Below are 16,578 nucleotides of genomic sequence, written 5' to 3'. Positions count from 1 at the left end.
AAGAATTAATAAGTGGGACTTCTTGAAACTGAGAAGTTTTGGTAGGGCAAAGGACACACAGTCAAAAAGACAAAAACAACAGCCTACAGAATGTCAGACTATTATTAGACATGAGGGGTCATGTTGCAGAAGCACGGAAGGAAGCATGTTGTACATTGTGTTTTTTAGATTACCACGCAACCCCACCCCACCATATAGCCACTTATTGTTTTTACATTTCTATTTCTATAAGGTGATTGTTCAACATGTAGAAACCCCTGAGCTAAGCATGGAGTTCCCAGGCCTTCAACCTTAGTAAACTGCAGTTTACAGGCCCCTCCCTTCCCCCTCCATATTCCATTACCTCCATTGAAATCTGGGCCTGTCCCTGTAGGGAGTTCATCATCAAGGCAACATTTGATGGCTAAGAAGTGAGAGAGTCCTCAGCCCGCAGGGAATGAGGAAAAGTGAACCCTGATATCTAGGTCCTAGACTCCCATGGCAGGTGGACTCAGACTTTGGCCACAAGTTCCAGACTGACAGGTCTTGTCAGCTTGAGATGCATTCAGCACTAGGCTCCTTATATACCTGCACTGAATCCAGGAAAAATGGTGGTATACAGCTGGGGCATGTATACCATGGAGTACTGCTAGGTACCCCTGCCTCAGATCCTGTCCTGCTATATGTTGGAAACATGATTGGGACATTTGCTTGCTTTCAATAGATGGGTCCCTTGTCTCTCTCACTTCACATCCTTCAGGGAATGGTATCTCGGTGTTCATTGGGGAAGGGGGTTCTTTGAGAGCCCCACCAGGCTGCACATCTCTGCTGACCTCATAGCCACCTGTCAAGAGTTTCCTTAGGATCTTTAAGACACAAGTAAGTCTCCTACTGAATGTTCAACTTTCCCTCTCCGTGCAGGCTGCTGGCTGTGTTTCCGGGCTCAGAGGATTCTCAATGATTACCAGGTGCCTCAACCCAATGTAGGCCTCCTCTTCTCCTTCTGCATCTACACACTAAGGAAACTCATCTATTGATCTGGATCATCAACTCTCCTCTCCAGCTGTTCCATAAAATGCCCTCAATAACAACCTGACCTCTGAATAACTCAGTTCTCTGCATTCTAACCACACAAATAACTTGCCTAAGACAGCAAACACCAATTAACCACTTCTATGCTTACTGCGGCTCTGAGGAATTTCAGAATCTTCCCAGAGCAAGGCTCTTTGCCATCTATTGTCTCTAATTACTTCTTCCTCTCCACCATCCTTCTTTTGTGTTGTCCGAAATACTCACTTCCTCTCAGATTCTTAGAAATGCCTCCATTACTGGGAACCCTGCCCAAGACATTCTTTCTGGTCATGAGATGACCTTCTCATCCTCCTCCGACCTCAACACAGAGGTCACATGATCCATACGTGCTTTTGGGAGCTCTCTGTGAAGTATCTAGAGCCTTGTTTTATGATCCACCCGCACACCACCATGGTGATGCCTGTGCACAGATCCCCACTTGGTGAAAAATGTTCCTCTGGTATAGGGACACTTGAAGAACATCCAGCAAGTCATAATGTCTAACTGTGAGTTAATGGGAAATGACTAAGACTCTCTGTGTCTCAGTTTCCTGATCCATAAAAAGGATTGATAATAACATGTAGGTCAGAGGTACATCACAGGAGTCACAGAGCATGAGTGACAATTTTCTACTACCCTGTGGTCACTAGAGGGCACACCCCTGCAAATAGGAGCTTAGTGAATTATACATTTATTGATCCTTTGCTCCAAACCATGCTATTGTGTGATGAAGTTGGAGTTGTCTATCAATCATTTCAGATTCGTCATTTGCCAACCTAGGAAATGGGTACTGTGCCCTAAGTAGGAGTGCTGGGGGAAAGGAGCTGGTCTGATCAATCGGCCCCTCAACATGAGTGAAGGCTCCAACAGTGGGCCATGTATGTGCCTGGCCAGCATCTGCTGCAAAGGGCGGTGGGTGGCAGAGCCTAGGGACTGGAGAGGGAAAGCACAAGGCAAGAACTTGTCACCAGGAGTTACCAGATGCAGGAGTGAGATTCAGTTCAACAATCTCCCTTCTCAGTCCTGGTCCTGGTCTACATGGATTGACCTACAAGCTTGCATGATCCCATCAAGGCCAAGGAAGCTGAAGGCCTACATGCCTAGAGACAATACTGGGACTGAGCCTACCTCATAGTGCCCACAATGGGGGTACAGGGAAATACATGTGAGTGAGAACGGAGAGGGCATAAAGATAGATTCCAGGGTCAGAAACATGAGCAAGTGCTTCCAAGAGGCTTGAGAGCCTGTTACTCACAGTCCAAGGCTCCTGTGTATGTAGGAGTCATGGAGTTAGACAAGGTCACTGTTCAAGCCAGGTATACAAAGCCGGTCAGAACATGGAGTGCAGAATGTACACACCCACATGCAGGCTCCCTCCTGGACAGAAGCCTCTCCACTTGGGAAGCTCTAGCTTCATTTAGGGTTGGATATTTTGGCCAGAAAGAGGGTCATCTGAGTATCTGTTTCAGAGATAAACATCAGGAATGGCCTGTTGAAACAGACTGTCATTGATATAAATTTTGCACAACAAGGGATCATTTTGAATCCTGTGGCAGCAGCTGCTTCTGTGCCTGTCTCAGCCATATCCAGTACAGCTTTGTGGACCACCTGTAAGAGAAAGACATCACTCACTGGAGATCAGGGAGGGCAGGAGAGGAGATTCCCGGAGCAAGCATCCACTGCTGGCCTCAGTATCTGGTTAAGCTGTTTGTTCCTATAGTGAGCTCTACCCCTGGTGTTTCCAAGTCTCTGCTCAGGGTATGAGATGAGACATGTCCTGGGTCTGCTCAGTCTCTGAGAATCTGTGTTGCTCTCAAACCAACTACAAACAGAAGGATGGGTGTAGGCAATGCTCGTCCTTCCTCCACAGGCAGCTTCTAAGGAGAACCACAGTGAACAGCCAATGTGCTGGCAGCCAGTACAGGTTCTGGCATCGCTCCTGTTCCAGCCTCCTTGGAAAATACAACCTCAATGCACAGAGTGTGGTTTCTCTTTATCAAACCGTCATGTCCTATTTGTAGAGACTTGCACCAGGAGTCAGAGTGGGCACTGATGGACAAAAAAGTCTTTGCCAATCTGTGCATATGGGACTGTAGTGTGGGGTCCTAAGGCATCTTCTCCCCTACTCTTAGCTTTTCATCACAACTGCCATTCATCCCTTGTTATTTCATTACTGTGACTGTCTGTGTGCTCATCAGGAAGTACTGGGTCAGCTCTGCAGTGAAGAAGCTGAGGCTGGAATGCTTTGCCTGCAGTGGATTGTGGGTGGTATCTGCACTGCAGCACAGGTCAGTGACTATGGTGGTCTAAGACCAAGCACAGGTTTTTCCACTCTGGGCTTCTGGAGTAGAGGAGGGATTGGTGTAATGGTCTCCAGCAGGGGTGTCTAGGCTGTAATCCATCCCTACCAGGATGAGGGAATCTCAGAAATGAGGGCTTTCTCACACATTTACCACCCCCCCCTTGCCACCTAGCTTTCAGCATACATATTCTAGCACCCAGTGAGAACCACCCAGTGTTTCTTGACCTACCTGAGAGACTCTTAGGTCCTTGGCTCCTGTAATCCTAGACAGGTCAGCCTGTTTGGAGAAGACTTCCCTGATGCCCAGTGATGGAAGGATGTTCTCCAGGCTGTAGTCAGTGGAGATGGAGAACTTGGGCATGTAGAGCTCATCAATCATCCTGAGGATGTAAAGAGAAATGTAAGAGTCCCTGGGCTCCATTGCCACATCAACCTACCTTTTTGCTAGGGCACCTCTCCACAGACAGCCCTAACACAAGAGGGAAGCCCTCTTTCTGTCCATCCCACACCATTTGATTTTGCTTTTCCTAATGCATCAACTAACCTCAATGCCTGAGAGTTTATTCAGGGGCAGGCGATGAGGCTTGGAACTCGCTGTTGTTTCCCTTACCAAGAATGCTTTTCTCCCACTCAATACATTTCTTCCCCTGACATGTGAATCCTCAGACTTCATCTAATGATCATTCTATTTGGAACTGCACACTTCTTCCAACTCCAGCTTTCCTTCCCCGCGGACATTCCCCCTTTTAACATCTACTTGTTTTTTTTTAACTCTTCAAATAATGATTAATTGTATTTTCAACCACCTACTCTCTCCTCTTCAATTTCAAGGTGAGCCTGTGTTTATAAGAAATTATATGCTTGAGTTTCTGATACCCTCTCAGGGTCTAAATTTGAGCACAGTTATTATTCCATGAATGGTAAGTGAATGAGTGATGAGGGCATGAGATGGCTACACAGGGCAGAGCTGATTCTCAGAGCTGGTCTCATCTTAGCCTCACTCCCCTCTGCCTTCCAAAACCCATTCAAGATTCCCTGTAATTACAGCCTGTTAGACACAGAGGAATCCTCAACATCTGCTCTTGCTGCTGTCATCTTGTGAACAAAAAAATGACAATAAAATCTGTCTAAAAACTACCGAGTCAAGAAAGGGAAACTCACCTCGAATCCACCTGTCCCTGCTGACTCTCCAACCGTTACACTGGGTGACCCTGACACTCTGAGGGACAGGGACACTGGTCTAACAGCAGGATGGGGAGCCAGACCAGCTCTGGGTACTGTGGACACCCACCTGGGTCTCAGAGAGTCCTTCCATTTCTTCAGAGTCTCTGGTTGTAAGCTGGCTTCCAACTGCTGCATTTTGCCCATGTCAGGGAGGATGAACAGGGCACTGGCATTGCCTGTGTACTTCAGCTCCACCACAGAACAGGACAGATCCTCATCCCAGAAGTAGGGTGTGGTCAGATCCTCAATTTTCATCATGGGCACCCTCACAGATCTCTTCTTGTCCAAATGGAACTCAGACTCTAATGTGTCATGAGGATCAAATGGTCTGTTCCATTTCCCTAAATGTGGAGCAGGCCATCAGAATGTAACAGCACAGGAGAGACACCACCTCCTCCTCATTTCTGCATAGTTTCTGAGTCAAAAGAGCAATCAATCCATTTTCAACAACACAGAGTGTAGTATCCCTTGGTGGCTGCATAGTCTGGATTGGAAAAACCTTGATATATGCAGAACTATGAATGAGAAGTGATCCACAGGCTTGGTTTAGAAAGAGGAACTCAAATCCAAAGCTTAGCTACTTAAGGTACTTGAAAAACAATCTAGAATCTGAGGTGGGGTATATTACAGAGAAATGTGAGTGAAAGTGGAGAGAATGGAGCCTGAGGATATTTGGGGTCCCTTCTTCCTCAGGAGGAAGCCTGTCTAGAAGGCAGTTGCTTGGGGGACAGATTTCAAGGGAACACGAGAAACTGAACCTCCAGGCAGTGATCTGTTGATAGTGCTCCTCAGTGTGAACCAACTAATGGAAGGTTGAGCCCAGAGCCAAGTGTGGGTGAGCTTAGACTCAAGTTCTGGGGACTTGCAACCTCTAGATTTGGATTACCAGGATCCCATAGTTGGTTGACTAAGACAATTATGAGTCCTCTTCTCCCACATTGGCCATGTTCCCTTCCATTAATCACAAATATCCTGGCAAGGCCTAGTGCACATCCCACGTGCATGTGACCATCTACAATACACCCTGGGGGACTTGGTACTTTGACAGTTTCTTGGGCTCAGGATGCAGCTGCATAAACATACAACTCATACTCACAGCCAAGCAGCCCTGGAGCTTGGGGTCTGGGTCCAGCAAGAGAGCCTCGCCCTGCAGTAACACTTCAGCCCTTTACTCTGCTTCCCTTCTCTTCAGAGAAAAGCAGCTCTGGCTCCATCCTGAACAGATGTCCTCTGTCCTTCTATCCTCTTCTGTCCATGGCAAATTGGTTTTCTGTCTATAGTCTCAGAATCTGTCCTTCTCTGCCCTAGACTATCCTGTGTCCAGCCTCAAGTCCACCCCAGATCAGGTCACATCAGGATTTTCATCAGGAATTGTTTTATGGGCTCAATCCCTGGTCTCTATCAGGCAGGGTTTTGGAGTGTAGGCTCTGGATGTCCACCCCAAAATCCTTACCAAATGCAATTCCAGCCCAGTTTCTCAAATCACTAGCTCCCTATCTCCAGGTTCCCTGGCTCAGGAGTGAATATTGTGCACTGTGACCACCCAGGCTGCCAGGCAAGTAGTTTTACAAAAGCAAAATTCCAAAAAGCAGCCAGACACTGAATGTAGAACATTGCACGGCTGATCTTTTTTCAAACTAATGTCTTTTCCCCAGTCCCTGCTTTTTCATGCCCAGGTCTAGCTTGATGCAGAAAGATTCAGGGGAGAGGTCCAGCATAGAAATTCATGAAGGGCTCTGCACTAGCTATTGCACATGCTACATTCTCCTTATGTAGATTGGGTAGCCAGGCCCCTTAGGTAAAAAGATTCCAGCCCACCTGAACCCTCATAGAGATAGAGGCTTTCCAGTAGGGATGGGCACCTTCTACAGGAGCAGATTAGAAATGCTGGAGTGGGCGGAATGGGCCTCAGTCTCTACAGGAGCATCCCTGGCTTCTCCCGACTCACGGAGGACTGGACAAGAAAGCTATGCGTTCTCCTAGTCACTAAGTTTAAGTCACAGTCCAATTGAGCCCACATAGGCTGAAGGCTCAGAGGTTCTATTTAGTAAGCACCAGGAACCTCAACCATCATCCAGAATACCACGGAGAAGTAATGCCTGTTAATAATAAGAAGTTAGGCACCCATGTCTCTAAGTTCATGAGCACCTCTTTTCCAGTGGTCAGTGTATGGACACATGGTACCCAGCTAACACCCTCTCCTTCCACCCCTGAAAAAGCAATCATTCTCACCTTTAAAGTAGATGTAATTCACCAGCACCATTACTGTACTCTCATCCAGGTCTGAGATCAGTTCCATGATCTTCCCCTGGGTCTGTTTGTTCACATAGTCATTGATGAGCTTTTTTGCTTTCTGAGGCTGCTGGAAGTCAATCACGGAGGCCTCAGCCTGGTACAGTGCCTTTGCCTTCTCCTTGAACTCTGCTAGGATCTGTAGGTGCTTTTCAATAAACATGGCACTACCTGTTCTGATCTGCACCTGGTCCCCTGGCTGGCTGAGCATGTGGAGTAGATGCCCAAAGCCCTGGTGGATGTCTGCCTCAGGGGTCTCTGTGAGATTGAACTTGAGACCTCCTAGAATCTCTTTCAGGGTGTTGCTGCTTGCTCCCAGTGACAGGACCGCCAAGGCTGTTGAGATGCTGAATGGAGAGAAGACGACATTTCTATCTGGATTCTTCAAAGCCAGTTCCTTGTAGAGCCTGAAGGCAAAGTCAGTGTTGGTGGAGGTCAGTGCTAGATTGTCCACTGGTGTCCTGTTGTTCAGATTTCCCTGGACAGCAGTGTCCCTTCCCAAAATATCATCTGGTTGGCAGAGGACATCAGGGGAGATCTCAGCCATTACTCTGTTCTCCTGGTTGAAAAGAAAAGATCCTTTTGTCAGGGAGGGTAACATGGTTCCCTGACCATCTACTTGTCCTCCCATGTGGCCAGCACTGTGTCCCTGCTCTGCTGCCTCTGTAACTGTGCATGGGAGGTGCTCTGACCACTCAGATGGGAGTGCCACAGCCTCTGCTCCCTTTACTCCAGGGAGAAGTGCTGTTGCAGTAACCAGTATTCCTATTAGACAATCAAAACCCAGAGGGATGAAGAGATTTGCCAGGGTCACAGGGTAAGGAAGAGAAGAACCTGATGATGGGCTTAAGCCTGGTGTAATCTGAATGTCTCCTCTCCTCTTCTGGATTGGCATAAGGACTCATTAGAAAGCAGGGGACCTCTTATTTTGCATTTGTGTCCTCTACTCCATCATCAACCTCTAGTCCTGGCTTAGGGAAAGAACCTTAGACCAGTTATTTATTACAGCATCTACCCCAACCTCCTGCAGACATGTCTAAGAAATCCCACAGCCATGGGCTGAACCTACTGTCTGTTTCTGGGAATGTGAAGGGTTAATTGTGGTTGGCTCTGGCGCATTGCCAAAGCCTTGGGACCCCTGATCACAGGTATTAGAAGGACCAATAGGGGAGGTTTGTATCTCAGCTTGGAAGACCTCCTGGTGGGAAGGAAATTGAATGATGTCTGAGTCTCTGACACCTGGACCATTTTCCATTTTGGCTGTCAGGATGACTGTGTGGTGGTAGCAAGCGAATGGTGGACCTCTCTGGACAGCTTGTTAAGTGACCCAGAGTACACTTTTAGTAAAAGTGTATAGCTTATTAGGAGCTTTGTGGGTATTGGTGCGGAGTGTACAGAGGGCCATCTCCTTCTTACATCCCTGGACTGGGGCACAAACATCCTGAAAACTACAATTGACGGCTTATGATATGGTAAACACTGCCACTCTCCTTAGCCTTGTTCACACTGTAGATGAGTTTAGAGGAGAACTTAGATGCTAGAGGAATAGGAAGGTGAGGTGTAAGAACAGAGGAGAGAGGACCAGGTGGGAAAAGAGGCTGGAGTGAGAAAGTGGGGGGAAGAGGAGGGAGGACAGGAGAATAGATGAGGATCAGATGGGGGAGGGAGAGGAAGATGGAGGGGAGGGAAGACTAGAAGAGTAGAGTAGAATGGAGGGAGCAGGGGAGGGAGGTGTTGGAGCTGAACCACGTGTGCCCAGGGCTATGCAGGTCCCTACTTGCAGAGGGGCCAGGGACTTTGGATGCCTTTACCCTGTGTTTACCATCAGACTGATGCAACCATTTCTTCGGAAAACATTCAAGCATAATTTACATCTAAATTATTTCCACAGAAAACAGGCTAGTCTGTTTGTGGAGGAGACCTGGGTCAGTGGCTGAGCTGTAACCTTCTTTTCCTTATTAGGAGAGGGTGTGTTCCCTTTTCTTGGCCATGGGATCTGTTTTGGAAGTGGGGTCCCTGACCCTAAGACATCTGTCTCTCTAAGCATGACAGTGATGTCTCTTCCCCATAGGGACTCTGTAACTGTCATGTCCCCCTCTGGTTTCTACAGCTGCACCTGGCATAGTCAAGGTCTCAATACTTCCTCCCCGTGGAGGGTCAGAAGCAGCAGGCTCTGTTCCCTCTCCAGGAGCATAGCCCATGGCACCTGCATCTTCATACACATGAAGACCCAGACTGGAGAGAAGATTCATATGCACCCCAGATATGTCCCCTTATTTCAAATCAGTGTCCCAGAAACAACTTCTTGCCCTTCCAAACCAAGACTCAGGTCATTACCAGTACCACACTGTCCTGTAAAGGAACCTTTCCTGTCCCCAGAGAGAAAGAATCCTGGGCATTACCTGCAGAGCTGAAGCCCGCTGCCAGTGTCTGTAACAGCTGAGTTCTGATGTTCGGGTGGCTGCTGCCTGGCATGTTGTTCTCCCCAAGCACACTGATGCCTATTTATCCCCACCAGGGACTCCTCCCTCTTCTTAGGAAATGCTGGCCCAGACAAGTTGTGCTGTGTGCTCAGTTTGGAAATTTACACATGGGATGATTCCTGGTAATGTGCATTAGAAGCTCCAGGAGGCAAGCCCACTGGATTGCCATTGTGGCTATCTGTTTCTCTAATTGTTTAATGGTCAGTGTGAAACTGGGCAGAATCAGAGATAAAAAGACAGGGCTCAAGCTGTACTTGCCACCAGGTAGGGCTGCAGATAATAGTTGTCCTATTGGATTAATAGTGTTTTGTCAATAACTACCTCATGTCGATCATTTCAACACCCCATCAGTGTCTCACTGTGGATTCTTCCCTAGGCAGAAGCCCCTCTTCCTGCTCTTCTCTTTCTCTCCTCACAGAGACCACAAGGGTCACCACCGCTGCTCTATCCTTCGTGCCTAAGACCCTGTTGCATCCTCACAGCACCTGCTGAGGTGGGCCCAGGTTTTGACTGCCTACTGTGCAGGATCCCAGGGACAGACACCAGTTAATGCTGAGCCAAGCCAGGAGTGTGATCCAGACTAGCCAGTTGGTGTCCATCCTCTGCATCACCACAGCTTTGGTCCCTGCTCACCCATACCCAGCCTGGCTGTGACAACACACTGATATAACAGCTGAAGAACCATACAGCCTTCCTGGTGGTGTGAAGGATGGCTTTGTTATCCAGCTGTTTCTGTTCACCAGAATTCTAGGTACAGATGCCGAGTTGCAGACATTTTCTACCATCCTGGGGGTTGTCTCCTCACACTCACAGTACTGGAGACCTTAAACTTCACATATATAATCTACACCAGCATTTGACCACTAAGCTAGCTCCCCAGCTCTAATCTCTTTCTCCTTGAACATGTACTCTATGTAGTTCTCTATGTTTGTGAATGTGTATGTGTGCATCAATGTTCCCGTCTATATGAAGGTCAGAGGTCAACCTCAACTGCCATTCTTCATTCACCTCGGTTTTAGGACGGGGACTCTCTCTCTCTCTCTCTCTCTCTCTCTCTCTCTCTCTCTCTCTCTCTCTCTCTCTCTCCCCCTTTTTATTAAAACAATTTTTCCTTTCATTTTACACACCAATCAATGATCCTCCCCCCCCACCAGATTCCCTGTCCCAAACTGTCCCCCACGCTCCCCCACAAGAAGGCAAGGCCTCCTATGGGGAGGCACATCCAGTAGAGGCAATTCTAAGCCCCTCCACCTTTCTCCAGTCTGTGTGAGGTGTCCCATCACAGGGAGTGGCCTCTAAAAAGCATGCTCATGCACCAGGTATAGATTCTAATCCTACCGCCAGGGGACTCCCCAAGCAGATCAAGCTATACAACTGTCCTCCATGCAGAGGGCCCAGCCCAGTACCATGCAGGCTCCACATCTGTTGATACAAATTTTATGAGTTCCCACTAGTATGGTTTGGTCATCTCTGCAGGTTTCCTCATCATGTTCTTGATGCACTTGCTCATAGAATCCCTATTTTCTCTCCTCAAGTGGACACCAGGAGCTCTGCCTGGTGCCTGGCTATGGATCTCTGCATCTGCTTCCATCAGTCATTGGAGAAAAGCTCAGGACAGGGTCTCTTTGTAGACCTGGAAGACACTGAATTGCCTAGGTTGGCTCCCTTGGGAGCCCCAGGGATCGACCTGTCTCCACCACCTCAGAGCTGTGATCACAAGTTCATGTGATCTTTGGCTTTTTTACTTTTGTTTCAGAGCATAAAAATCTGGCCCTTATTGTGTGTATGTGAGGTGGGAACACTACCCACCTGGCCATATCCCCATCCCTCATCCTCTTGAAAGTGTCTTTACATGCACTAAGATTTCCTTGCCTCAGGCCTGGAAAGAAGCTGAAGAAAGCCAGCAGACTCCGGCCTGAAGTCTCTGAAACTGTGATTCAAACCAAACATTTGCTTCCTTCAGTGGGTTATCTCAGATGTGCTGTCCCAGTGACATATGGCTAACTGACACACCTCTCTCTATTGTCTGCTCTGTGGCCTCAGTAATAACAGAAAACAGATGGAGACAGCCAGGTGGGTGACATCTCAGCATCCTCTCAGAAGGCTCTGGAATCATGCTATGATCTGCAAATCTGGCACTTCACAGTGGCTACCCCTTGGGGGTCCTCACATCTAGGTGGGGTTATCCTTAGATGCCTTGTCCTGGTTTGAGTTCAGTGCACAGGTGTCTGAGATCACTACTGTAAACCTCTTTCTCTCACAGTCAGCTACTTCTATTGCACACCGAGGCAGTCCCTGTAGAGGGTTCATCACCTTGGCAACATTTGGTGACCAAATCCTGGGGGAACTCTCATAGAATGGGCAAAAGTAAAACCCTGATGTCTGTGTCCTAGATTCCCTTAAGAGGTGGACTTTGCCAACACTTCTGGAAACAGTTCACAGGCAGTATGAGAGGTACTCAGCACCAGGCTCTTTAGATACCTGTGCAGAAGCCAAGAAGGATTCAGGATTGTAGCTGAGGCCAGTAAGAGATCAAGGGGTACATGAGGTGGTGACCTTAGGGCCTTGACTGACTGTTGGATACACTGCATTTGTTGGGACATGGATGTTTTCAATACATGGGTCCTGTTCTTATCTCTCCATGGTCCTGTTGGAGTGGTACCTAAGTGCACACTGGAGAAGGGAATCCTGTGTGTGAGCCTCCAGGCTGTGATTCTCTGTAACCATGACTCTACCTATTCATTGTGTGTTCTTAGGTGCCTCAAGACTCAAGTGTGTCTCAAATTGAATGAATAACTTTCCCTGTCTGTGCAGGCCTCCAGCAGTGTTTCCAGGCTCACAGATTCTCAATGGACACCCAGCACCCCAACCCAAATGCACTGTGACCTCATCTCATCCTCTGTGTAGGCACCAAACCAGTTCATCCTTGAGCTATATCACCCACTCTCTTCTCCTATGCAGCCTGATGGTCCATGAAACTGCCTTCAGTGAAAATCCCCATATTTACCCAGAGCAGTTCTCTGCTCTATAGCCACACAGAGTTATATTTCCCAAGGCAGGAACAGTGACTCAGCCCTTCAAAGTTCCCTGTAGTTTTGAGTTATTTGAGAATTGTCACAGTCCAGGATCTTGGAAATCCAATGTTTCTTCTTTTACTTTAAAGCACAATGATTCTTAAAATGCCTCCAAAGTTCCTTGTCCTGCCCAAAGCATTCTTTCTGGTCACCTGACTGCCTTCTCATCCTACTCTCTCACAGCACATAGGTCACATGATCCATAAAATGTTTTGGAAGCTCTCTGTGAAGCATCCAGAGCCTTGTTTTATGATTCACCTTCACACCACCGTATTGATGCATGTGCACAGAACCCTTGCTTGGTGAAAACTGTTCCTCTGACATCAGGACACTTGAAGCACATCCTGGCAGTCATATTATCTAGCTGTGAGGTCATGGTAAAGGATTAAGATTCTCTGTGCCTTAGATTCCTTGTACATAAAAAGGACTAATAATAACATATAGGTCAGAAGTCCTTCACAGGAATCACAGATGGTGACTGACAATCTCTACTATGCTATGGTCACTAGAGGATACATCCCTGCCAACAGGAGCTGAGTGAACACGGCCTGGACATTTTCTGAGCAGTTATATGTTTATTGATCCTTTGCTCCAAGCCCTGCATTTTGGGTAAGGAAGGCAGAGGTGTCTATCTGTTGTGTGAAGTTGGACAGTGGGGAACCTAGAAAAGGACTCCACTGCCCTAGGTTTGTGTCCTAGGGGGAAAGAAGCTGGTCTGACCAACTGACTCCATGAGCTACAGCAATGAGAGATCCAAAAACTGTGCCAGATGTGGGCAGGGTGAGGAGCCCCTGCAAGGGACAGTGGGTGGCAGAGCCTGGAAGAGGAAAAGTGTGAGGCAGGAACTGGGCACACAGTGGGCCCAGATGCTGGAAATAGACTCAGGATGGCAGGTTCCCTTCTCAGTGCTGGGGCTGAGGTTGGCCTCTAAGTTTGCATGGTCCCATCAAGCCTGCAGAAGCTGAAGGCAGACATAACCAGAGCCTGGCTAGGAACTGATCCTACCTGCCAGGGCCCGGGCTTTTGTGTAGAAGCAGATACATGAGAGGCAGCAGGGAGGAACACAAAGACAGAGTTCAGGCTCAGGAATGTGATCCAGTGCTGTCAGAGGACAGGGAACCTGACATTTGACTGTCCCCAGTACCCTGTCCATGAGGGAGTCATACAGTTAGTCACTGTCACTGTCCAATACCGGCATGCCACAGCCAGTCAGAGCATGGAGGCCAAAATGCACATAGAGACCCACATACAGGCTCAATCCCTGGCCCGCAAGAAGAAGCCTCACCACTTGAGAAATTCTAGTTTCCCTTGGGATTTGTGACTTTGGCCACAAAGAGTGGAGTCTGAGTATTTGTGTCAGAGACAATCATCAGGAATGGCCCGTTGAAATATACTCTCAGAGGGTTCAAAATTAGAGCCGACCCCACAGGACTCCATCCCGTGGTGGCAGCTGTTTCTGTGCCTCTCTCAGCCATGTTCAGCACAGCCTTGTGGACCACCTGTAGGAGAAAGACATCACTCCCTGGAAACCAGGGAGAGCAGGAGAGGAGATTCCTGGAGCACGCATCCACTGCTGGCCTCAGTTGCTGATGAAGATGTTTGTTCTACCGTGAGCTCCACCCCTGATGTTTCCAAGTGTCTGCTCGGGGAGTGAGATGAGGCATGCCCTAGGTCTGCTCAATCTCTGAGAATCTGTGTTGTCCTAAAAAAAAACCCTACAAACTGGAGGATGAGTGTAGGTAGAACCATTCATTATTCCCATGACAGCTTCAGGAGATCCATAGTGAACAACAAGGGTGCTGGCAGGCAGTGCAGGTTTTCACATTCTTCCTACTCCATCCTCCTTGGTAAATACAACAGTGATGCATAGGACATTGCTTCTCATTCCCAGAATGGCATGTCCTGCTGGTACAATCTGAGCTCAGACCTCAGAGTGGGCACTGGACAGAGCATTAGGCATTCCCAGGCTGTGTATCTAGGAATGTAATGTGGGATCTAAGGCATCTTCTCTCCTGTTCTTAAGCTTTTCATCTCAATTGCCATTCATTCCTTGTTACTTCCTTTACTACTACCATTCTGTGTGCTAGTCAAGAAATCCTGGCCAGCTCTGCAGTGAAAAAGCTGAGACTGGAAATGATTTGCACTGCAGCAGAATGTGGGTGGTATTTGCACTGCAGTACAGGGTCATGCCTAGGTGGTCTAAGACCAAACACAGGCTTTTCCCACCATAGGCTCCTAGGTGAGATTATGCTCAGGGGGTACAGGAAGGACTGGCTGCATGCTACCCAGCAGGAGTATCTAGGCTGTAATCCAGCTCTTCTAGGATGAGGGAATCTCGGAAATGCAGGCTTTCTCACACATTTACCGTTCCCCACACATGACTTGTACTTCACCATCCACATTCAGGCACCAAAGTGAACTACCCTGTGTGTCTTGGCTTAACTGAGAAACTCTCAGGTCCTTGGCCTCTGTGATCCCAGACAGGTCAGCCTGTGAGGAGAAGACTTAGTTGATGCCCAGGTGTGGAAGGATTTTCTTCAGGTTGTAGTCAGTGAAAATGTAGAACTTGGGCATGTAGAGATCATCGATCTTCCTGAGAATGAAAAAGAGAAATACAAAAGTCAATGGACTCTGTTGCTCCATCAATGTACCTAATAGCTGGGTAACCAGATACAGCACTCTTGCTAGAGAGCAGCCCTCTTTCCATCCATGCCTAGACCACGTGATTTGGTCTTCAAATGCATTAATTATCTGTCAGTGCCTGATAATGTTAACAGGGGCCAGACAACATTGCTTGCTACTTCCTGTTCCTCTAAGGAGAATGCTTTTCTCCCAGATGCACAAAATGGAGCCCTTCCTCTGTCCTCTGGACCCTCAGACATCTCCTAGTGAACCTTCTATTTTAAATTTCATACTGCATCTGACTCCAGCTTTCCTTATCCTTGAATCCCTTCTCAAACTCACCCCTCCTCACCTTTTAACTAATCAAATAATGAGTAGTTGCCCTTTCATGTCTCCACTCTCTCTTCCTCATTCCAAGAAGAGTCCTCAAGGATAAGAAAGCTTGTGCTTGAGTCTCTGATTAATCTAAGGGTCTAAATCATAGCATGGCACATAGTAAGTCTTCAGGTCACCATCCCAAGAACGGTGGTTGAACGAGTGGTGAGGGGGTGAAATGGCTACTCAGGGCAGAGCTGATTCTCAGAGCTGATCTCATCTCAAGCTCACCTCCCTCTGCCTTCCAAAACCCATTCAAGATTTCCTGTACTTATAGCCTGTTAGACACAGAACAGTTCTCAGCCCCTGCTCTAGCTGATTTCTTCTTGTGAACAACAAAATGACACCAAAATGTGACAACAAAATTACATCTGTGTGGCCCCGAACTATGGAGTCAGCGGAGGGAAAGTTACATCCACTCCACCTGTATCTGTGGACTCTCTAACCATTACACTCATGGTAGTGAGACTCTGAGGGACAGGGACACTGTGCTCAGGCCAACAGCAGGATGGGGAGTCGGACCAGTGCTGCTTCCTGGACACATACACCTGGGCCTCAGAGAGTCCTCCCATTTCCTCAGGGTCTCTGGTTGTAAGCTGGCTTCCACCTGCTGCATCCTGCCCTCATCAGGGAGGATGAACAGGGCACTGGCATTGCCTGTGTACTTCAGCTCCACCACAGAGCCGGACAGGTCCTCATCCTGGAAGTAGGGTGTAGTGTGAGACTTAAGGTGCATCATGGGCACCTCCACAGACCTCTTCTTGTCCAAGTAGAAGTCAGACTCAAATGTGAAATGAGGCTCAAAGATTCTTTTCCATTTCCCTAAATGTGGAGCAGGCCATCAGATTGTACCATTAGCAGATACTCCACCTCCACCCCATTTCTGCCCAGTTTTTCAGTCTTGACCCAAATCAGTCCATCTTCAACAACCTAGAGTGCCCCTTACTGGTTACACAATCTAGATTAGAAATAAACATTGACAAATGTAGAACTGTAAATGAGAAGTGATCCACAGGCTTCGTTTGGAAAGGGGAACTCAAAACCAAAGCTTCTCTACATGAGAGATCTGAAAAATGGCCAGAGACTCCTGCTTCTTCTTAGGAATTGCTGTCCTCAACAATTTGTGCTCTGTGCTTAGTCTGGAAGTGTGCAGATG

General features: G+C 47.9%; 1 protein-coding gene across 1 annotated transcript in view; it reads right to left on the bottom strand.

The window, feature by feature from the left end:
* The window catches only part of LOC102920977 (serine protease inhibitor A3N-like), a 46,107-nt gene continuing 29,529 nt past the window's right edge, over positions 1-16,578 (bottom strand). Inside the window, exons 2-5 of the mRNA XM_016009145.3 lie at positions 6,809-7,427; positions 4,644-4,917; positions 3,582-3,732; positions 1-2,658 (exon numbers count right to left, since the gene is read on the bottom strand). Coding sequence (XP_015864631.3) covers positions 2,464-2,658; positions 3,582-3,732; positions 4,644-4,917; positions 6,809-7,427 — 1,239 coding nt within the window. The 3' untranslated portion in view covers positions 1-2,463. The remainder of the gene's footprint in view (positions 2,659-3,581; positions 3,733-4,643; positions 4,918-6,808; positions 7,428-16,578) is intronic.

This window comes from Peromyscus maniculatus, chromosome 14, assembly GCF_049852395.1.
Source record: "Peromyscus maniculatus bairdii isolate BWxNUB_F1_BW_parent chromosome 14, HU_Pman_BW_mat_3.1, whole genome shotgun sequence".
NCBI lineage: Eukaryota > Metazoa > Chordata > Mammalia > Rodentia > Cricetidae > Peromyscus > Peromyscus maniculatus.
Note: the sequence above shows the minus strand (reverse complement) of the source record. Positions and strands in the feature narration are given on the sequence as shown.